Genomic DNA, 24,802 nt, shown 5'->3' with positions numbered 1-24,802 from the left:
AAAATCCATTTACTGTTAAGCAGTTTCATTATATAAAGCTCTTTATTCACTGAAAATTAAGGGAGTTGGGTTCCCAGCTTACAAAATCAGCACATAAAACCAGCATGTTTATGCTGTTCACTGATTTTAAACAGTGCTCCCAAGCCTAAGCACTGGAAAAAAATATGACACAAGAAAAAGATGGGATTTAGCAAAGGAAGTTCAGAGGGGTTTTTATTCAATCTTCACAAATTTACATTTTTCAGTAATGACAAAGGCAAGGAATTATTGGCCCTTGTGGAACTAATGATGCATCTCCCACAGTCACAAGGCTTGGAGATGAAACTGCAGATAGCAACACAAACACCTGGGTAAAATCTCAACAGCTACCAGAACTCAATCAAAGCATTTCAACATCCCCATCACAGCCAGTAGCCAAAGCTGCAGGTGACACCACACTCAGTTGTGACTGTGACCCCTCCACACAGCATCAGGCGGGCTCCACCACCACCTCTCCCTCCACAGGTCCCATGGGATGGTTCATGGCTCAAGCTTACGGCCAAGTTTCTTTAAGCAGAAGAGCAGGAAGATAGACCTTCTCTCTACTGCATCTGGGAACAGCTAAGGAGGGCAAGAGGGGAAGAAGGGGAAGAACAAAGCCAGTAAAATAGAAGGCCTGCAAAGTTTGTTGTTGCCTTCACTCAAACACTGCAATATGCAGAACACTTAGAGGTCAAAAAACTCCAAAATTCCTGCAGACTGAGACTGAGTCTTCAATTCCACTAAAATCTGGGTTTGCCTGAAGCAGTTATTCAACTTCAGCAGACAAAATAAAGTGAGCCTAGAAAATTCAGTTCTTCTTTCTGGTGATCTGCACTTCTTTGGATTTTTTACTTTAATGTGGAAATAGGAATTTTTGTATAGCTTGAGGTAACTTTTGTTGCACAGAGGACACCAATCAGAAGGGCTGTTTCTTTTTTTTTTTTAATAAGACATGAATATAACCTTTTTAAAGAAAACCAGTAAAATATGCAAATGGCATTGCAAAACTGTTTCTTTTTGAAACAGCATTGGGAGAAAAAGTGATTTAAACCATTGTTATCTACCAAATGTAAGTTCTGCTTAGTAGAACAGAACTTAAATTTGGTACAGTAGGCAACAGAACCTACACCTGAATTTTTGTACCAAGTGAGGGAACAGTGGTAGTTTTTACATGCAAATTATTAGAACAGGAGTTTGGAGCTCCTACCAGACATTTAAAAAACAGAATACATCATCACCTAGTATATGATGAGTAGAGAAGAATCCTCCTTATGTTCAGCCTCACTTCATACAAGTTTTGTTTTGAAGGAAGTTACTCTGTACTGTACTTTGGAGGACATTGCAATGAAGCTGCACTTCATTACTGATGTTAAATTTAGCAAACTGTTGTGACATTTCAGACATAAAAGTTACTAATTTCTGTATGTGATAATTTATAGTAAAATAGCAGCAAGTAGCCACTAATAACTTCTGTCATTTAATCGAAGTAGAACTTGGAACCCTCCAAAATCTTTCAAAAAATGTAAGTATACAGTAAAAGCACCAAATAATCTCATCAAAAATAAAATTGATGTACAGCTCTGACAGCATAAATCTTTAAGTTAAAACTGCATAAGAGAAAGATGTGAGGGGTCACATTTTATTTCAGGAGTCCTCCAGCAACCTTTCAGCAGCTACAACAAAAGGACAAGGCCCATTTTATTCCACCTTCTTTAGCAGTCTGTTAATACCACTGAAGGCCTCTAATGATTTGTGCTAGTAGTTATTCCATCTTGTTAATTAGCCTGGAAAATGCTTCCAAAGTGTGCCATATCCTTCTGCAGGGCATAGTGCTAAATCAGTCCTCAAAGTCAAGCCCTCAGCAAAACAGATCTACTATTTCATGGAGGTTAAGGCCATTCAACCACCTAGTCCCAACTCCTGCATTGCATGAAGCATTACATTCTCCCTCAATCCCACTTCAAGCCCACTGGCTCTTTAAGACATGCCAGGAAATGTTTGTCCCACAGGTGGAACGCCTGTGTCACACAGACAGCACTGTTGGTGTAGCATCACAGAGAACTGACAGCCTGTGAGCAGAGCCCCAGCACATGGACAGGTACCAGCATGCCTGACCTGGAGAAGAGAAGAACTCTCCTTCTGAAGTCCCAGCCTTGTAAGAAATGTCACATCTTAAAAAAAAAACCCCACAGTGCTCTGTACAACCTCCAAGCTTTGACTGTCCCACAGAGCATCTCTGCTGCTGAGCACTTCGGTAGCTTCTGAGAAGGGAAGAAAACCCAGATGGAAACACGGGACAAATTTGGCCAACAACACATCAGTTGCACTAAATCTTGGTTTAGGCACCTGAGTCCAGGTGCACATGGCACTCACAGACATCAAGCACAGAGCCAAGAGGGTGTAAGCATATTTGTGGAAACACAAGCAGTTTTTCTGCCTTCTCTGTGGCCCACCAGAGAACAGGGAGATGTGCAGAGGCTCAGATCACAGCCCACAGGGCAACTCACTGCTCCTGAAAGGAGTGCCACAACTACCAAGACCACAGAGCCTTAGCAAGCCTAGGAGTGCTTGCAAGAGAAGGCCACAAATTGTGAATTCAGAGATAAGCAGCCAAAAATACTGAGAAAAAGGTTTGTTCTAAGAGAATGCATATAATATTTGTGTGCTATTTATATTGAACCCCAGTGGAAAACTGCAAAAGAAAGTCTGTATTAGGAAAAAATTAACCAAATAAAGAGTAAAATTATTATTATCTCTAAAAGTACTTTTATAAATTCATCTATGAATTCATTTCCATTTTAACCAGATTAATTCTATAAAATAAAACTACTCTAAAAAGCATGATTCTTCAAGGATTACATAACAATTTTTTACTGACATTTAATACTCCTGTTTTAAAAAGTGAAAAAAGAGGAAGAAGAGAAAAGGGGGCAGGGGAGAGGGGAGGCAAGAAAGAAGAAAAACCCCTAAGTGAATAAGAATTGCATACAGCTTTGCTTCATGAAGTTTGAATGGTAAATCAGTCCACTGCTTTTCTTAACCAGAATAAACTTGTTTTTTCCTTCAGCATTTCTCTCATGCTTCACACAGTATTACAGTGACCATTACTGTAACCATCACTTTTGCTAGCTGAAAGCAATACAGGATTCTACCACTGGGAATATAATAGACTAAAAAAAAATAGAAAAAACCTAACTGCAGCAAAATGAAACCAACAAAAAGGACTCCAACGCTGTTTCAATTGCTAAGCATCTTGCTTTTTTTCTGCCTTAGGTGCTGTTCAAATCCCTCTGAACATCCTGCCCTCTCCATTCACCTTCTTTCAATTGACAAGGCAATTTTGCACGATTTAACTATACAGGATTTTCTTGCTTCTGTTTATTCACTCTCCTCATTTTCTGGGGCTCCTGGACAGAAACCAAACATGCCAAAGTATTGTTTTGTCTTAATAGTGTTCCCTCTCTTAGTGTTTGCCAATTTCCCCAGCATAGCAAACATGTAATGTTATGACTACAGAGCACTTTATTATTTCCTATATTGTAACAAAGAATAGTACCATGAAACATTCTTGCCCTCACGTTTGTATTCACAGCTCCTGTGCATGTGTTCCTCCCTGTTCTTCTTTCTGAATTGCAGCTGGACAAAGGAAGAAAGGTAATAGCTTTGTATTTCTAAGAGAAAGGAACGTACCCAGCAGACTCCTGGGATCTAAATCATAAATTGGCTGGGAAAGGACAAGCAAATAGTAGCATGAACCCACATTTCTTATGTGTCTTTAGCTTGGGACAAGCACAGGCAACCCTTACTGTGCCAGGATGCTTATTTGCTGTAACAGGAGTAGTAAACAAACCTCCTTTCTCCATTCCCACTTCTTGGAACAGAAGCGCCTTATGGTTCCTGACAATGAAAAGAAAGGATATTCAGAACAATCGGCTATGCCTGCCCTGCAGCCTAAAGCTGAGTTTTGTCCAAGTCCGATGGGTCACCACGCTCGCTCCTGGTGGCGGCTGCTGGTGACACCACGGCAGTGTCCCCACCACGCCGCAGGGCTCGGCAGCAGAGCCAGGGGTAACCTCGGCACCGGGACAGCCCCAGCACCTCCCCCCATCCCCACAGGGTAACCTCGGCACCGGGACAGCCCCAGCACCTCCCTCCATCCCCACAGGGTAACTCCACATCGGGACAGCCCCAGCACATCCCTACACAAGGTAACCTCGGCACCGGGACAGCCCCAGCACCTCCCTCCATCCCCACAGGGTAATTCCACACCGGGACAGCCCCAGCACCTCCCTCCATCCCCACAGGGTAACTCCACATCGGGACAGCCCCAGCACATCCCTACACAAGGTAACCTCGGCACCGGGACAGTCCCAGCACCTCCCTCCATCCCCACAGGGTAACCTCGGCACCGGGACAGCCCCAGCACCTCCCTCCATCCCCATAGGGTAACCTCGGCACCGGGACAGCCCCAGCACCTCCCTCCATCCCCATAGGGTAACCTCGGCACCGGGACAGCCCCAGCACCTCCCTCCATCCCCACAGGGTAACCTCGGCACCGGGACAGCCCCAGCACCTCCCTCCATCCCCACAGGGTAACCTCGGCACCGGGACAGCCCCAGCACCTCCCTCCATCCCCACAGGGTAACTCCACACCAGGACAGCCCCAGCACCTCCCTCCATCCCCACGCAGCCGAACAGCGCCCCAGCTCCCTGTTAAACAGAAGGGCTTGGTTCTCCTTAGCGCTCTCCCACAGAGCACACACACATTCCCTCTCCTGCCAGTTTCTGTCCATGATTCCCCATACCCCCATCCTGTGGCTGGAACTGTTCTAAGAGTATTTTAATGTCGATGGAGGAGGATAGCAAATGAAAAAACCAACAGGCTCTGCCTTTTGAGAAGAAAGAAGATATCCTACCCATCTCTGAGGGGATGTAAAGGGAACACTCTATTGTCAGCTTTTGCATGCCAGGTCCTTTTTGGATAGAAGAAATTTCTGACTTTACAAGGTTTTGGAAAGGAAAAAATAAACATTTCCTAAAATATTTTTTAAATACTTCAACAATAAAAGTTCTTCATATTGTATTCCAGAACTTTTCTTGCACTTTTAAATTAGTTTTAAATAACGCTGCTTTGAATTTTATACTGTAGTTAATTAACAGTATTTCTGAGGTTAACAAAAATTCCCTTTGCTGCCAATGCACAAAAAAAAAATCTAAATGCTTGTTCTCAGAATAAAACTGGTACAAGCTAAGTGTGTGACAACTAGACTATTAAAAAACCAACCATAGACTCTCACCCTGTCATTCCCAAGGAAGAGTGGCCAATTTGTGACAATTAGCACATTGTGCATAGCACAATTCATCTGGCCCTTCACGGGGCTGCCAGACAAATTCTGGGTGGCTGTTTGCACTAGCGCTTATCAGCAGTGCTGACAAGAGATGCCGGCATCAGCAAACACCTTCTGAAACATGCGGGAGTTTGGCTGCTGTTTCTACCTGTCAGCCACTTCTCAGTGAGCCCTTATCAGGAGGAGGAACACTTAATCACAGCTCTCCAACAGTTAATATTAAAGGAGGAGACAGGATGACTTCTGGCAAACTAAAGTCAGCTGAATTTATCACCCTTTCCCTCATGGCCACACTGTTTCCCAGACCAGTGTGGGATAGTTTTAATCCTTTGCTGTAAGATAACCACAGAGTTTTTTTCTTGCTTTCAATCGTCTTTTCCATGAAAGGCTGGGGCTTAGCAAAGAATGAGCCTGCAGAATTTTAGCTTGCTAATGCAGGATCTTGTTTTTCAATACATAATTTAACTTACACTGAAAACTTACTACAAAGTTATCCCTACAAAATATACTAAAAATATAAGGTTTCTAAGCAGCACCACATTCTGAAAAATACTCACCATATGATTTACTTAATAGCTAAAAATTGCTCTTGTATGCATAAGAGATCCCTTAACACAGAGATATCTTAAATATAAATAAGTATATATAGATAATCCACAATAAGAGCTCAAGAAGATGTAACAGATAGATAGATATAAGACCTATAATACAACATCTTATGGAGAAATTGAATGAGACATGAGGTCTTTCAGGGGCTGTGGTCCTCAGACATGATGCCTTAACAGATTTTCAAAAGGTTTCAATTTTCTTCTTCTAAGAAAAGAAAAAAAAAAAAAACTCATGCACATCTAAATGTGACCTAGAACTCATTTTTCTTCAAAAACTTCACAGAAATTTATGACAGCAAAAATGCCTATGAATTTCTATTTCTTCCTTCCTTTATTACTCCTGTCTCAAGACTAAAAGCCTAATCCTTCCTCCAAACCTCACTTTTCCACTAATATTTTCAAGAAAATACTGCATCAACAGCCTAACAAATGCACTCTTGAGAGATATGAATGACAACAGCCAAGGAGCTGGGTTCAAACTCCTGTAAATCAGTCTAAATCTTCTAAAGATTCTGAGACATGCACAGAATTGCAAAATCCATCTTTCTCTTGAATCCATTAGCAGACTTGAATAAAATAGTTCTCACAAACACAGCACATTCTGACTGATCACAAAAAAAATTCAACAGTGAAATGCGATCTGAAGGCACTCCCAGAGCTGTACGGAAAATAAACATCTTACAGCAAGGTTTGCACTGGATTGACAGAGAACTAGAGGTAAACTTTCAAATCACAGCATCCACATGTTCTGGATACTATAGCTTCACTTCTCAGCATAAGCACTGCCACGTCATACCAGAGATGTGACAAAAGGATCAGGGTGCACATCTGGAAAGCGGGGCTGTGCCAGCTCTACACGTCCTCTCTCGGGCTCCCCTGCATCCCACAGCAGCGCTGAGAGCTCGGCTGCCCTCACGCCCTGCAGTCCCCTCCCACTGCCAGCGGCAGTCTGGTGTGATTTGTTAGCAAAAAGTCAAAGGAGAGGGAGGAAGCTGTTCTATTCTGGCAGAAATCAAGCTTTTCTGGCTATCTTATCCTCAAAAACCCAACACATCTGAGGCTAGTGCTGCAGCAGTGATGACTAACCTGACAGCTGCAACATTTCTGCTTACTCAAATAGAACCAAGAAAGTGCCATGAGAAAGACCACAGCAGATCAACATATACAAGCATCCCAAAGAGGAGCAAGATTAATTTTAAATAGGGCTAGATACTTGAACAAAAGCAAGTATGAAACAATAAAACAGACAATAAGGAAACCCAAGTATATGTTAACTTACTCATGCCACACTGTACCTCAATGCTACTGCCAGAGCTCTTTATTGATTTTATTTGGTAGCTGTGTCACATAGGAAGCAGTGGTCACAAGCTCAGAAACCCTTAAAATTGGCATTTCAACAAAATAAAAACAAACCCCTAAGTTTAACCTTGCCCTTTGACACAAAGCAAGGTATATTACTGTAGGACATGCTGCAGCAGGAACTGGTGTGGGTTTGAGCTGGAAAATGAAGCCCCTGAAATTCAGGTCTGTGCACCCAGTCCCAACACAGGCAGAAAAGAGCGAACAGCTGGGCCCCACTCCAGCCAGCAGAGGTGACTGTGCTCCGGGTGGCTCCATGTCCTGTGACATTTCACTCCTGTACAGGACTGCAGCTAACAGGAGCTAGAGAAAAACAGGGCATTGTCTTGTTCTTTTAGCTATCAAACTAAAGAGCTGTGCAGAACACCAAAGGATGGCTTGGATTGGGAGGGACCTTAGAGATCACTTTGTTCCAAACCCCCTTCCATGGGCAGGGATTTCTTCCACTAGAGCACGTTTCTGGTCCATGGATAGAACTCCTTTCCATCATTAGGATCCTAAGGGATCCTAAGGGGATCCTAAGCACATATCCTGATCCCTGTAGAGTACCAAGTGCTCCAGGACAGGGAGCACTCCCCTTTCTCCTTATCTTTCTTTGGTGCTCAGCATCAGAATATACACACCCTGCAAAACAGGGGGTGTGACAGGGGGTCTCTTGTTCCAGGCAGTGCCCCAGTGGTCAAAACAAACCAAACCAAACAGTACCACTGTTTCACAAAACTCTTCCTGATGCCAAAGGATGTGCCTTCAGTACAGCATCAAGGGAGACCCTCCAGCCACAGCTTCACAAACTTTCTCAAGGTGAGATGGCACAGCTCAAATTCTGCTGTAAGGCAGAGATCAGATTTGAAATTTGATTTCTTCCTTCTAATATTTTACTTATCAAGGTAAGGACATTTCAGTCTGTAGGTCACTGAAATGTAATGACATACATTATAAGGAATTATTTTTAAAACACATTGATACAATAGCCACAGAACTGTACCAGCAGTGCGAGAAAAGCCCCCACACCAATATTCACATCTTTTATTCATATATTTTAGTGAGACTAAAAGCTAACATACTTTCAGGTTCCTATAAGTATAATATGGGATACATATGAGGATGAAGATTGCAGGAGCTATAACTGTTCTCAGGGCTCTGGGTATAATAAAAAGACTGAGGGCTCGGGAAGAAGCCTTCCTATGTGCACAGCACTATTTCAAGGTTTTTCACATCTTCTAATGTAGATGATTTATAGAAATAGCCAGAAGAGTGAGTTATCAGGTTGGGCAGTTGTATTGTTTTCCTTGGGATAATTTGAAAGACATTTGCTATGCCCATTTTTTTAAACTCATACTGTATGCATGCAAGAGACAGAACACTAAAAGGAGGTACTACCATAAGAGATGTGGAGAAGGAGGATGGCTCCCTTCAGCCAAACAACATATTCATCAATCATGCAAAAGATTTTTGTTTGGCTTGTCTTCTATTTACATGGCAAGTGCAGCCTCTCTGGCATAAAACTCATCCCAAGGGGCTACACAGAGCATCCTCAGCTTTCTGCTTCAGTCAGCAGCAAAACCAGCACTGCACTGCATAAAGGAGACTCCCACCCAAAGACTCCACATGAGGCTGCTGACTTTGCTGTCCATGATCATCTTCCTGCTTTTTGGGACATAAAGAGATAGCAATTGTGCAGTTATCAAAATCTTGACATCAGATTTCTAACCTGTTTTTAAATATAGGATGGACCAAAGACTAGGCCTGAAATGATTTTCCTACAATAAATGTGGATGTGTTCAACAACTACAGTTGAACAACTGTATTTTTCAACTGAGACAATTTCCCACTAGGTACTATTGAAAAAACTGCTAGCTGTCAGTGAAGAGTCTACATTAACTCCAGAAAGTGTTTCTGATGCCTGAGAGCAGGCTCAATGTTATTTTGAGTAGACAGTCACTACAAAAATTATTTTAATAGTGTGCTGGGCTACTGAACTCCAAACCTCATGCAAGAGGCACAGAGAGTCCCTAGGAATTCCAATTATCTGTGGTACACATGCAAGCAACACTGAGTTTACTTTTCCATTGCAGCCAGTGAGTCTGATGAAGGTGATTAAATAGCTCAGGGATTCCCTGAGAAAATGAATCCTGAATGAAGTTATACAGCTACAACTTCACCTAAGTAAAACGGAAAGTAGAGTAGGCAAAGGCAAAGTAGAAAGGCAAAAAAAAGCCTCCAACAAGTTTGAGGATGATTTCTTTTGTTGTCATTCAAAGTACCATTAAATGAAGGAGAGCTGGCATTATTTATTAATTGGGTTGTTGTCGTAGGATTAGGGATGGCAGTAGAATAATGACACAGACTCTCCATTCTCGGAAGGCAAAGAGAGCAATCTTTATTTTATCACTATTCTTGTATAGACATTTCTGAGAAAGAAACACTACTGGACACTCAGAACACCCCTTGACTGTCTTTTTCACGTAAACAACAAGTTAGAAAAAACACCACCTGCTAACAGTTTTCCACCTTAATGGTTTTTCACCTTCCAAGGATTGTATCTGATTCCTCCTCACAATTTCTCAGGCCAGTGTGAGAAAGTTATGTGCCTGGATTTCTCACAAACTCTGCTGCTCCCTGATTTCTCTCTCTGATCAGCTTTTCAGCATCCACAGATTGTTATTTAAGAATCTTACTAGAGAACACCCATAAGACCAAATGCTTGTACATAAACATAGCACTGTAAATAGAGAGTTTTATTTTGAAGGAGTTTCTTGCAATGATAATCCAAGACTTCCATTTAGAATTAAATTCTCTCTATGAAGAAACCCTTGATATTAACATGCACAAAGTGCATTTAAGTTGCTTATAAAATACCTATCAGGAAATGATACCTTTCAGAAAAAGAGCATACAAGCTGTGCTGGAAGGGAAGATACTGATTTTGCCCTCTGAAGATCACTATTGTGGAAGGCAGAATTAGCAAAGGTATTCACGGCTGGAGCATTCCAGCAAGATGAACAGTTCCCAGTGCAGCTTTTCCCCTGTTCTCACAATGCACATTTCTCACCCTGTCTGCCAGAATTCAGATCTGTTTTAGTTACAAGACCATCTGCTTTTTGAAAGGATTTTCTTTTTTTTTTTTGATGACAGATGGATGAGGTTCAAATTCTTGCTCTAAACCAGCAATGAAATTTTACAAGTCATTGTCTCTGCTGCTTACTGTCTTGCATTAATTATTTGAAAGGAAGAACTCTCACAGGGAGAGACCGTTTTTCAAATGCATACAATTTTTAAACCAAAATAAGCATATAAAATAAATTTCTGATGCTTTAACTACAAATAGCCTAGCTTCAGGTTTGTAACCTAGTTCTGTAATCCTGTATTGGCTCAGGTTTCTCTTTCATGTCCCAGAATAAAGGGATGTGGAAGCAGAGGGAGTACTTTAAGGAGCTATCTACAGTGTTATAAGCATCATATTTTTCCCTCCAGAGTCTCACTATATCATCTGGCTCTTTCAAAGTCTTAGTTCTTCAAGTCTGATGTTTGCAGAAGAGACTCACTTACTCTTAAAAGTTCCAAAAAAACCCCCAAACAATAGACTTCTATCCCTTAATATTAAAGGAATAAAAACATTACAAGTTGGTAGATGGATACATGAGTTTTGCTTAAAATCTTTCATGTTTAAAAAAACCTCTCCATTTTTATTTCCCATTTAATACCATTTTGCAGCGACAAGCTCAAGCTTGGAACAGCAAACAAACCTCCAGGATACCACTAAAATGTAGCAAAGGAGTCCTCACTAATACCATGTTGGCAAGCCTTGATCTGCAAGCCACAAACCCACTAGCCACCAGCTCCCTGGTACACACCTCAGGAGAAGGAAAGTGTCAGAAAATGCATCAATCACACAGGATTTGGGGGCACTGCTGCTGACTGCAGCTGTATCGGGTTTGTGCCCTGGTTCCAAATTGATATCACAATGTTGCCCTCAGACTCAGCACTGCTTTACTCACTGCCCCATGGTCAGGGATTGGAATTAACCATCAGCCCCTGCCAGGCATGCACGTAGCCCCAAACAGGAGGCATGCCTGAATTTGGGAAAGCTTCAGGCATGCCTGTAGTCCCAAACAGGAGGCATGCCTGGATTTGGGAGAGCTTCAGGCATGCCTGTAGTCCCAAACAGGAGGCATGCCTGGATTTGGGAGAGCTTCAGGCATGCCTGTAGTCCCAAACAGGAGGCATGCCTGGATTTGGGAGAGCTTCAGGCATGCCTGTAGTCCCAAACAGGAGGCATGCCTGGATTTGGGAGAGCTTCAGGCATGCCTGTAGTCCCAAACAGGAGGCATGCCTGGATTTGGGAGAGCTCCAGGCAGAGCCCCATGTCAGCTTCTCCCCTGTAACAGGAGCCATGATCTGTGTGCGAACAGGGCATGCAGGGGAGGGAGCCAAAGGACAAATAATCGAGAAAATGTTAACAATCCTCTAGTTCACATCCCTAGGTTATGCCACAGACCCATTCCACCTGTGAAAACGATGAAGTACATGCCATGTTTACATTAATTTCCCAACAGTAGATGAGTGGTGCCCGTGGAGCTGCAGGCCCCGGCCCCGCCGCGCTCCGGCCCCACGAACACGCGCTGCCGGGAAGGGTCACGTCCGGATCCCAAACCAGGCACAAACGCTACAGAAAAACCCAGCCCACATCAACAACATTCAGAATCTCTGTCCTTTATTATTCGGTCACTATGGCTCCTTTGTAGGCTCCAGTCTTGGTTTCAATGAAGCAACTGTTTAGAGAAAAAGAGAACCGCTAAGAAGCAGGGGGAGCGTGATAGCAGATATAGAAGTGAAAAAATATCTAACAAGTGTTTTGCTCCAGTTACTTCTTGATTTCACAGAAAAATCAAAAGCAGATGCTTTATTTATTGTTCTCATAGTACTGTTTACTGTGCCTTCATCTATTTCCTGAAGTTATTCCCATTTACTAACAAAAGAAATGAAAGACACAAATAGTATAGACATGGAAAAGAAACAGACAGATGTGACATTTTTCATCATGTTAAAAATAATTTTCAAGACAAAGTCCCTACTAACCATGTTCTTCTCTGAGAGTAAATACCATAATTACTCATCACAACAAGTACAGTCTAGATGCTTCCATGCCTTTTAGAACTACCAGGTTTGTAGATTTGGGGGTTTTTTAGTCTTTTTAGAAAACTCACCCTAAAACCCAAGAAAGCACATTTTATTTACACAAGTATTTTCCAGCACTGCCATGATGACTGCTCAACATTCACATTCACTCTGGAACTATGACCATACTCCATGCGTTCTTTTAAATCTTGATTATTTTAACAGAAAAAGAATATACCAGAAGGAATCTCTGTATTGAAGACATTTGTCCTGAAGTCATATTGGATCCAAAGTAGTCAGGACTATATATTACAGGAGCAATTAATTTAAAATTAAGATAGCAATAAAAATGGTACAGACAAAAGCATTTGAACATCACTGACAAACCTGACCACTGTAATATTTCCCCCACATTATGTCTCTTCATCAGAATTCCAGCACTGTTTTGTTTTGGTTTTTTTTCCCCAAATGCTGGGATATGCCAAAGGGTAATTTTAAAACAACCCAATATAAGATCTTACTGACTGATACCTGCTGCATTTTACAACATTTTTTTGTGCATCACATTGCTTCCCAACATGTTCCCCTGAACCTGGGTGGCACTGACAACCGTGCATTCTGCTCCTTGCACCTCACCAGATATTTTCAAGAAAAAAATTGATAAATCATTTCTGCCTCCCTCAACACTCAAAGGCCAAATAATCTCTTGACACTTCAGCAATGACTCAGCTCATGGCAGAAACTGGATGGGAGACTCCCAGTGTTCAGCAGAGGATAAGTGATGTTACTAACCTCTCATAGGCTGTGGCCAACAATCACAAAAGCATCAGGAGCTTCATAGCATGCCCCTAGACCCTCCTGAATACTAAAAAGCTGTAGAAATACTTCAGCCCCAGAGTTAGGAGGAAGGTGGGAAGTAGAAAAACAAAACAGAAAATCCAGAGAGAAAGTGGTGTGTTGACACAAAACCGGGAGGGAGCTTTGAGGGAGAATTTAAGGCCTTTCCAACAATAAACACGCTGCAGAGGAGCACTGGCAGTGCAGGTTGGGATGTTTCCTGAAAATGGTGATTGGTAAGAGGGGATAAAACACCTTCAGGAGTGCAGAAGTGAGAGGTAGGTCCCAAATTCCAGCTACTGAGACAAAATGTTACTGGATATCAGACCTCATCCTGATTTGGGCAGGAGGCCCTGTGCATCACAACAGACTCACATCAATGTCAGCTCTGCAGGAATAACAAACACCAGCTGATCATTAACTGGTGGAAGTTGAGCAAATAAAACTTCCTCACAGAAACAATGGGAAACCTCTCTATCCCGATACCCTGTGTTCAGCCCTCATGTCTTGCATTAATGGAAGGGACTTCAGCCTCAGACTAGGATCCAATGAGTTTCCCTAATCACACTCCCCACTGCCAAAAATACATATTCTTCTACAGTTCTCACTACAAAACTACCTACCCTCCTCAAGTTCATGAGGGTCCAAAATCCACCCTCCCCTATTCAGGAGGAAAGTAAACATCCTTCTTGGAAGGAGTAATCAGATGATCAGAGTCCAAGACACATTTGCAACTCATGAGGAAGAAAGATGAAGAAATCAAGCAATTCTTCAAGATACCACCTCAGGGGAGGCTGGCTATGTTAAAAGACATCATTTTTCTCCTTCTCAGAAGGTCCTGTAAATCCTCTTGAATAAGGAAAGAAAGGAAACACCTTCTCAGCTCTTGATGGTGGAAATCAGCAGCCAGCTGGGTGAGGACTCTACTTCTCAAGCTACAAGCTGGGGTCTGTTCTCATCTTCATATGCAGATGCATCTGCCTTGAAAATGGGAAAGGACTCATTGCCTAAGGAGAAGCACGGTGTCCTGGGGCTCACCATGGGGGATCATACATTTACCGTGTTAGCACTGCCCAAGTTATGCCCATGGCAAACACTGCCCAGCCTCCCAGGTCACTGTGATGGTAGGTAATCTCCTTATTGACATCTCAGTGGAAGACACAGCATTTCTACAGCCTGGGGAGGAAAGGGTGGAACTATCATCTCAAAGGGCAGATATATTTAAGTCTCCAGTTAAAACAGACAGCTTTATGATTACACCAAAAATGTACTAGGGCAGTGCTGAAGGCTACAAAACTGAGGTTACAGTGAGTGGTAAATGAATCTGTTCAAGCATGAAAAAATAAGGAGGAACACAGGACCTCTTTATCACAGCTCTCTTCAGTGTGTCAAGATCCAGGAGCTACTAAGAACTACATCTTGGAGCACAGACGAAGGTAAAAAGAGTCTTGCAGTAGTTTTTTTACAGGCTGTCTGTCCCTCTCAGGATGTTACACTCTTCAGAAGAATATTTTGCAAAATTTACTTAATATATATGGGTAAAAGGTTGCAGAGATAAGGAAATGCTCTCAGTGCCAAGGCTCTCAACTTGCCAGGTATGAGAATGAATCCAGACTGATGAAGTAAAGATGATTACACATATATATATTTTGCAAATTTGTTTTTTAAAAAAAGGTAGAGCTTACAAGATCAGGAAATTGGGCATTTGCTCAGGATGCAGTTTCCCCCCATACAATTCAAGCACCTCACAAGAACATCTGTGACATGACTATCCCCTATCACAGGACAGGCAAAGGTTACAGTTATCCCAGAAAGAAAGGAAGGAAATTAATAAAAAGGAGGAAAGGGTTGATAAAGACGTGCCATTAACTAGGATGTTTCTTTTGGTTTCCAAAGAAAGGTGAAAGCAGAAAAGAAATATAGAAACCACACAAGCCAGAGACACAAAAAAGAACAAGAAGAGAAAACAGTCCTGAGAACACCATACTGGCAAAGGCAAAATCTGTAAAAAAAAGAATTCTGATTCATTTAAATAACTGAGAGAAAGTAAAAATTGTTTATAAGGTACATCTGTTTTGTTTATGCACACAGGCACAGGAAAGACACAGTGTAAATACCTTAGGCACACTATCAAGGAAAGTCAATTTCCAACTTGGACACTTAAAATACAAACACCCAACATAAATATATATGCACAGGTAAGGACTCAGAAGGAAAACTTAAAGATACCAGGAGCACACACACTCTCAGAAAAAAAATAATTTGAAAAGCAGAAGTGAAAAGAGAAACCCCCTCTGAACACACAAGTTTGGTAAGTGATGAGCATGTAATGCAACCAGCCAAATATATGTAGTCAGTATATTCATAGCAGCAAGAAAATACCAATAAATACCCATAAATAATCACAATCCCTTTAACCCCATCATTTTCATAAGGTTGTCAGGAAGAAGCCCAAGAGTGGTGCCAGGAAGGGAGAGTTGTAGCAGTGCCAGGTTGATGAAGCTCAAGCTGCTGAACAGCTTTCAACTCCAGCTAACCCAGCTACTGCAGAGGCTTCCTTTTAGCTCCTAAAATCACTGTACTGTGCTGGAGGAAATCTCAAAATCAGTCCTGAGAATCCACATCAGTTCAGCCAAGGCTGGGAAACTTCCGCGTGTGCTGCAGCTCTGCCCCACCACATAGCCATTCTCATTTTGAGATTAGGTGGCCTAAAACAAACCTATTTCTTCTGATATAACCATATTGGTCAAAATCAGTTATTTGCAAAAATAAGAATCAACCCACTGGAAGTGCCAGTCCTGGCTGGTTGTGAATTAACTGACCCCCAAAAAATCTGCTGGAAAGTGCTCACACCACTAAAAACAACCATAAGGAAAATTTCTATTGAACTACATCTACCCTACTCCAAATAAAATTAGTGAAGTGAATAACTGTGGGAAGACTTTTTAAAAAACCCTCCAAAAATTTCCTTAAAGCAGGTGACAAAAGGTTGTAGTGTCACTAACCAGACATAGAGGGAAAGACTGAGACACCACCTTCCCAAACCCCACTTCAAAGCTTTGCTATCTCCCAGCTTAGGCTGGAAGCAAAATCCCAAAGGGGAGGTAATTTTCAAGTACTCAACCTACTTTTAAAAAGAATTTCAGATTCAAATAAGGTGCCTTGCAGAGACTCAGAGTCTGTCCCTCAGAACTACAAACACAGCAGTAAGGTGAATTTAAACTCAGCCTGTCTCAAGCCAGCCAATAATGAATGCAACGCATGATGAACAGAAACAGCTTCAAACATTTGAGCTAATAGCATCACAAAACCTGATGACAAGGTAATTCTACAGGTCAGATCTCAAGATGAGAGGAGCAGGTTGCTGACCTCATCTACCCAAGAGCCAAATAAGAGTACAATCCCTCGGGGGGCACAGACTGCAACCACAAACCTCAACACATTTATTGCCTGAGCAGGACCCGGTCATCAGTTCAAGGGATCGTTGCCAGTGTACTGATACTGCTCTGCTGACAATGATTTCACACACAGCTTCACATCAACATGCATGACACAATAATTCACATTTCTTCTCAGCAACAGCAATCACCCACCACTGCTGCAAATCCTCCCAGAGACATTGCCCCTGTGCATCAGCCCTCAGACACCGAACAACAGCCCACAGACAGTGCTTTCAAGAGCACAGAGTGGTCCAGTTTAACAGAGTAACTTATTAGCCCTGACCATGCAGACAGATCTCTCACCCATGTAGTTTCCACCCCAGAGAAAGGCAGGACAGCAGGCTCAGACCTCCTCTGAATTTGTGGGCCTGTAGACAGAAAAGTCTCTTTCTCACAATCATCTCTTCCCAAGCAAGATGATGGGACACGACAGGAAAAAATCAGTTAATAACATGGCTTTGAAAGATCATTTCCTGGGAATCAGACTATCTTTCAAAATCAGCAGCATCTCTACCCATTAATTCAGAAACTAGTGATGAATGTCCACCACTGGATAAGTGAGCTGGCACTTGCTAAAACAACTACAGAAGTAGATCAAAAATATAAGTATTTGGCTTTGCAGAATTCAGAGAATCAAAATGCATTCTTGCCAGAACCTAAATGAAATCCAAAAGGCAACAGTCCATCACTAATCTACAAATTTCCTAAAGCATAGGTTTGAGGAACTGTCCCAGCATCAAACTGCATTATCTACATAAAACAGGATAATTTCTTCTCAGCTCTGCTTGGCATATTCAGGCTTCAGACTGCCCAAGATAGTTCCTTGTTGTAGAAGAACAAAGAGAGACTATTTCTTCATTTCAGGTGCCTCTCTCCTTCCACTCCATATAGATAGTTAAAGCAAATGATCAGATGTCAATGAGTACTTAAATTGTCCTTCCTCTTGGACAGCTCAATTAATTCCCAGAGATTCCCCTTAGACCCATGGCTCTTGTTGCCAGCGCTATGAGAAGGATCTAGGTCAAGAAGTCCACAGTTCTGTCTAATAGCTGACAACCATCTATAAAACCACAAATGTGAACACATGAATATCTAGACTTATTTCCTAATATGAGAATTGCAAGCAGAGTTTTCTGTGTCTCAGCAAGACTCCCTAGCAAACATAGTGATCTATACAGTGATAAAATCATAAAGAAAAGCCCAAGTCCAATTCAGGCAGAGAAAAGGGCCAAATGCCTGCCTTAGAGGGTCAAACAGGATGTCCCAGCCACCCACCACACCTTAGTTTTGCAAGAGGGAAATTATACAACTGGAGTACCACACAGAGAGTAATTATTCCATAACAGGTAGCCACACTTAACAAATTTTAGCAGCACATGGAAGATATGATGGGGCTCATAGCACATGAAGGAAATCAAGTGCTCATGGCAGGAAAAAAAAAAAAAGATTTCTAAAAATTATTTTTTTTAAAGAGGGGGCAAGAGGGCATTTCAGATGCACCTCCTCTAGCCCACCTTCCTCAACCCAATGGTTATCTTCTATGTATACATACATACATATATATACATATATATACATATATATATATATATATATATATAAACAAAGAAGGCATAATTCACAACTTAGGGAGCATCTCCAAATCTCCAGCTCCTATTAGTTCTGCCTTTATATCCTCCCATAATCACCACTCCAGAGGAAACTGTCCCAAAGCACGTCAGAGATAAGAAACACATATATCCAGCACTTCCCAAAAAACCAATGCCCATGCAGCCAGGAGGGCGTGACAAGGCACACAGGGGGGGTGATGAGACCCGACGTGTCCCCAGGTTTGTGAGGAGCAGGCTGGCAGTGCTCCCCACAGCCAGGACGAGGTTCCACTCACCCAGCTCCCTACAGGGCAGCGCCACGCTCCAGCGGGGCGGCCGCGGGGCTGTGCCATGAGGCATTCCTGGGCATCCCAGCACAGCACCTTCAGGAGACCTGGAACGGGAAAGAAGCGAGTCAGGAGTGGGTGAAACCCCAGTGTGCTAAACCCCTTTGGCATCCCACAGACAGCCACAACTGAAAACCCTGCAAGCAACACTTCATGGAGGCCAACTAACCAAAACATTGTTTGTTAACATGCAATTAAAGCTGGAAGTATGAGCAATTTAACAGCTATTCACTTCAGAAAAATATTGCAACGATCTCAAAACCAAATATTTTTAACCCAGCAGAAATGCCCTGCAGCAGCTGGGTGACAGCAAGGAAAGACAGTCAGGTCTTTGAGTTCTCTTCCCCACACACACGCACCCACCCCCTCACAATTGTCTCTGATTGGCAATGTGATTTTTCCTAAGATTAGAATGCCAGGTGGGAATTGCAGGAGGAACTGTCTGTACGTCCACATAATGAATGCATTCCAGAGATGGGGAAGCTGTGATGACTGTGATTGACTTTGGTACAGGTCAGTCTGCAAAAGAGTGTAAAATGCTCCAGTCTGGGCCAACTGGTCCTCTAAAGCTGCAGACAGCTTCCAGGGGGATCGTACCCTCACCCCTTCCCCAGGCAGAGGTGGCTGCAGGGCACACCCAGTCTGAAGATAGGAACCCCACTTTTGGACAGGTGAGTACCAGCACTAAGATCTGGTCATGTGCAAAAATAAAATCCAAAAGTAGCCACAGAGGTGCTCTGTAGCCTTGTAATTGTGCATTCTGCAGGCCAAAGACTGCAAACCTGTGCATTTCTACTTGAACCTGCCTACACTGTAACCCTTTAGACCTGATTATATTATACACTGCATTGGCAATATTTAGATACTGTATTAGCAACAGATCTAGCCACAACCATCCACATAATTGGTATCATAATTTTCACTCCTGAGTCTTCTCTTCAGTACTGCGCCACAAGTTAGCAAATGATCCAACTTCTTAAAGCATCAGCTACCCTTTCATCTCAAGGCAGAGCTGACATACACCCAAAAGAAATTCTGAGTTCTCAGCATTTCTAAAATTTTATTTCAGCTTTTGATACCCATTTCCAAGCTTCATCCATTTGTCATTTCAAATAAAATACTATATCTAGAAGCAAGAAAATAAAAAAGGACAACATTGTTTCCATCACTCAAGAACAGTATGAGTTTAAAGGTTATCAATGCCATTAATGTGATTTAGGTTCATGTGTATAGGTTTAGGTTATGTGTATATATCTTGAAATAATGACCGTTAATAAAAGTACACCAGACAGTGTGGATCTGCTGAAAGGCTGAGATATAATTATGGAATTTGCCCTTTAAGTTGTGTCAAAGTGATTTGATGTGTATTTCCCAAACTTAAAGACAACTTTTCATATTCACAAAGCCTTGTAGGCTGATAAACACAGCCTATGATCTCAAAGTTTCAAAACAAAAGTAGTTTTAAGAACACTGCTTGACAGTAGGGAATCATTGGTTACACCTGCAAAAGATTGGCCACATTAGTGAGCTGCCAGTTACCCTAAGAGAAAGCAAAAGGCAGAATCCCAGCGCCTCTGCCTCTCCTTGCCCCATCAAAAGAGCAAAATGCTCCAGTACTGCCTCCACATCGTTTTCAGAACAAGCCCAGACAATCTATTAGCAAGAACCACAGATTCACATCTAGGATTGAAAGGGCCAAAGTACTTGAACACGTACAAATAAGTGAGCCAGGAGAAGGAAGAGGAGCCAGAGAGAGTGGCTGAGTTTATGTCTTCAGAACTGAGAACAGCAATACTGCTTATTTACAGCAGAATGCAGTCTACACAATCACAACTGGCAAAATCAAAATCTTTTGTGCAGGCTATACTTGATTAAATTAGGTTAATTTTCATGATAAAATTGAAAAATAATTACTGGTTAAAAAAACCCATAAAATATTCTTTATCTAAAGAGTGCTGCAGTTGGAGAAGAACACAGTTCATTCTTCATAGAAAACAGAAGAGACTAAATTGCTTGAACACAAAAGATAACTCAAATTCATCTACCAAGTTTTATCCAGCAACTCTGTAATAATTGCATTCAGAACACAAACATGCTTTGTTGAGAACTCACAATATCTAATCAGCTATAATTCTAAATTTTATTTTCCATTTGTAAATTACCAAGGGAGCAAACTACAGAACAGGGATGTAAAATAATATTCTAGCTGGAGCTATTTTGCTAACACATAAGCTTCCACCCACCCCTTCCCTAATGCCTGCAAGGCTCTTCTGCTTCTGAACTTATTTCAATTGTTAGTTTCTCTTTGAAGGTATTTCAACCATAATGCAAGCAATGCTCTAATGAATTCTCAGAGCTGTGCTATCTTTCCCAAACAGTTCTTTTACGTCATCTACAAATTTGGATGCTGAGATGTACTTCCTATACTCATGTGCCTCTCTTTTTCTGAGAAACATCAATAGTATCATCAAGTCAGATGTTTCAAAGTTTCTAAACTTAAAAATAAAACATAAAAAAACCCCAAAAAAACCAAAGAAACAAAAAAAACCCAACACACCAAAAAAAAAAAAAAAAAAAAAAAAAGCCCCAATCATACACCTACAGATTGATTGCTTAATCACAGTAACCTGTTTTGGCACTTAACCATTCTCAGCCTTCTCCAGCTGCCCAGTTGGTGACTGGTCCTGCACAGGTCTCTGGAGCCAGGGGAGGGGGTCTGCAGGGTCCTGCGAGTGGCCCAGCCCAGGCAGCACCACACCAATGAACTTCACCCCTCTCCCTAACAAGGTCCATCCTCTGAGTAAGTGAATTTGGTAGCTTGCATTCCTCCCCAAATTTGCCTCTGCCAACCATCACTTTTCAGATTCATGAGTAGTCGCTGCCATCCTGAGCTCCAAAAACACCAAGGGCTGTCCTAAAGACATGATGTACTTGATACCTCAGCAGAAAGCAGATGGCACTTGCCTCATGCTTGGAGCATCCAGAGACCACAGCTCTTACTGCTGAGGGACACTTCTGACATTGTCCCATGTCATGCCTTCCCTATGATGGCATCTGAATACATTTTGCCACCAATTAAGGTCCCACTGTGACAAGGACCCTTCTGGAAGGGCAGAGGCAGTGGCAGCATAGCTTAGGCCTTTGTCTCCTGCTGCAGCAGTGACAGGCAGGCTTTTCAGTGAAGGAGAAGTATTGTCAGCTGCATCTGTACACTGAACTATCCAAAACTAATTTAAGTCAGTTAAAAGGAGAATATTATAAGAGGAGAACAAAACGCTACTGGTCTGCCTTATGAAACAGATTTTTTTTAATAAGCTAAAATATGCTTCGAGGTCAGCAGTCAAGGGAGCAAATACCTCACTTTTACCAGTCCAACTGCAAGAGCCATGCCAAGCTCACTAAAAATGCAAAGGCTAACAAAAAGTCAGAAATTCCCTCTATTCCACAGCATTCTAATAAGTAATTTATCAATGAATGAAAGAAATAAGCCAAAATTAGCAGTCTTTGACATAGATAATCATCCTGTGTTCTTTAAAGAGAAACAAACATTTCCAGGTTGTAAAAGAGCAATGACGAAAATGTCTCTTTTTGTGTAACCAGCAGCTGACAATTTTATACAATAAATAATTCTATTTTAAAGTAGTAAGTACAGCATCAGCAACACAGTAAAGTTAACATACTAACACTGACAGAAAATATCTCTGTTCTCTATTAATCTGCATTCTTTACAGATGGTTATTTATAAAAATTAAACATGAAACTGAAAGGTTATCTATGGCCATATTAGCAAACATCTGCTTGTGATTCTGAATTTCATGTCTGCATGCTATTCTTGGAAAAGTAACCCTTTTTAAGATGTACCAGATGTGACCAAGTGTTCTTAATCGTAAAATATTTGTTTCAGCAAGATAAAAGTTCAGGGCCAGGAAAGAAATCACATATTCTGAAAAGAGCAACTGCCTTATACTTCTGCTGCTGAATTCTCCAGAGGAAAAGTGTTTCTGAAGAGGGAAAAATGCAGTTTATTTAGTGTGCCATTACAGATAATTACTCTTCTTTTTAAATATGAAGCATTCAAATGTATAAACGTGGACTCAGTTTCAACTTTCAAGCAGGGAAGTTACTCATTACAAGAACTGCATCACCCATTCACTCCCCAGCATGGGACTGGGACAGTAACCTTCAATCTCCAGTGGCAGCAGCTCAAGCAGCCTTCCACAAACTGATTTTAGACACCTTGACTTGCTCCCCAAATGGCCTCACCAAGATTTCTCCTGCTCACAACAAAAAAGAAACAGTTAACTGTGGGATGGGAGGCAGCAGATGAGGGAGTTAATGTAGAGCAAACCAAGGAGAGATGGGTTGTTCAATTCTTTCTTACTGTCTCACTATAACCTATTAACTGCTTAATGTATTTCCTAAAAGTAATAATTTTTAAAAAGGGTTCTGGACCATCAAATCATTTGTTCACTATATTTGATAGTTATACCCTTTGAATGAATGATAGTGTTAATCCATAGGAAATGGAAGAGGAAAAAGAAGAGGAAGAGGAAGACAAAATAGAATAGATGAAAATTAATTTAATGGCAAATGAAGAGATTAAAATTAAATTAGAAATGTTGAAACTTCTCTATATATCTCAGAAAACTGATTTACCCATGCCTTTCAAGATTCACATTTTGCTTTTCACTCTCTTGTCCCACGAGTTCACATGCATCTTAAGACTCAGATTAAGTCTCCAAGTGAACACACCATCCTTCACAGAACATGCTGGAAGGCACGAGAGTTTGACCATGGTGGCCCAGCCTCAGAGAGGCTGGCAAGCCCTGCCTCAGAGGCACAGGGCCAGGGTACTCACCAAACCTCCACACCTCTCAGTCATGCTCCTTCCACCACACTAGGGTAAAAAAAAAAACCCAAAATTTGCAAAATTATATTTTGCCCAATTTGCTTCCCCTTTAATAAAGTACAAGAATTCAAACAGGATGCAAATGACAGAAAAATCTGTCACCACACATACCAGAGGCAGGTCAGAGAGCTGCCCTGTGAGAAGGGGGCTCTGTTGAAGGGAAAGTTATGTCTCAGTGAGCTATATAAAATCTAGCTAATGGAACTGCATAGCCCAGTGTAAACTGGGAGGAGCCTGTTTCTATTTTCCAACCATGGACCAAGCAGAGACGGTGCCTGCAGACACAGAACAGAACACAGAGCACACCTGAAGCCACCCATGCTGGAAGGCAGTGGCTCAAGGACTCCTCCTGGGACAAATAGGCAATATGATGGGGAAATGTAAAAAAAGACACGGTAGCAATGGAGCAAGGGCAGAGGAATAGAAACACCAGAAATAATTAATTTAATGCAAAAGCACAAGCAGATCTGAAATCCTTCCAAGCCTCTTCAGTGATGACATGTGCTTTTGTAAGCAGAAGTAGCTCTTAACATACTTTCTGCTTGAAATGAATTCCTCCTAATGGAATTCATTTCAATTTAGAGCTGAACAGTTTCCATTCTGGATACATGAAAGCATCCAAATGTTGTTTCTCACACACCTCTGCACCTCTGACATGGTTGCAGATGCACCCTAGACAGATGAGCAAGTCACATACACACACAAGTGGTACATTAGCTACAGTGAACAGGAACATCTGCACTTAGCTATGGTACCTCAAAATCAGTAATGTAGCCAAGAAAAGAACTATTTTCAGCAATCAGATAAGTCATAAAGCTATTATTAATTCATATGGTTTTAGTCTCTGTTATTCCTTAACATTCTTCAGGATAGAATCCTTTAGGTTGGAAAAGACCTTTGGAGTCATGGAGTCCAACCATAAACCTAACTCTGCCAAGTCACAACCATAGAAATCTAACCATAACTGCATAGTAAAAGCCAAAGAGCAAGAAAAACCTACCCTTGGTGAAAGTGAGTAAAAGGGAACCATACACTATATGAGAGTCTTGATGGACACACCTTAAAACTTCTTAGAAAGCTGACTACCACTAGGAAATGCAGAAACTGAGTCCTAGGAAGAGTGCCCAGACACCTCAGCCAGCTATCAGCAGGGCACAATTGAATTTGTTTTACCCTGTGTTCAATCTGTTCTGAAAGACTTACTAAAACAATGTTTTCATTTAACGT

The 24,802-nt window shown here is 41.7% G+C and overlaps 1 protein-coding gene across 1 annotated transcript in view; it reads right to left on the bottom strand.

Annotated features, from left to right (window-relative positions):
• KIAA1217 (KIAA1217 ortholog) overlaps positions 1-18,713 on the bottom strand; it is a 333,490-nt gene extending 314,777 nt beyond the window's left edge. Inside the window, exon 1 of the mRNA XM_063413849.1 lies at positions 18,616-18,713. Within this exon, the coding sequence (XP_063269919.1) occupies positions 18,616-18,679 (64 nt within the window). The 5' untranslated portion in view covers positions 18,680-18,713. The remainder of the gene's footprint in view (positions 1-18,615) is intronic.
• Between the last annotated feature and the right edge of the window lie 6,089 nt (positions 18,714-24,802).

The sequence above is a fragment of the Prinia subflava genome, chromosome 1, assembly GCF_021018805.1.
Source record: "Prinia subflava isolate CZ2003 ecotype Zambia chromosome 1, Cam_Psub_1.2, whole genome shotgun sequence".
Classification (NCBI taxonomy): Eukaryota; Metazoa; Chordata; class Aves; order Passeriformes; family Cisticolidae; genus Prinia; species Prinia subflava.
Note: the sequence above shows the minus strand (reverse complement) of the source record. Positions and strands in the feature narration are given on the sequence as shown.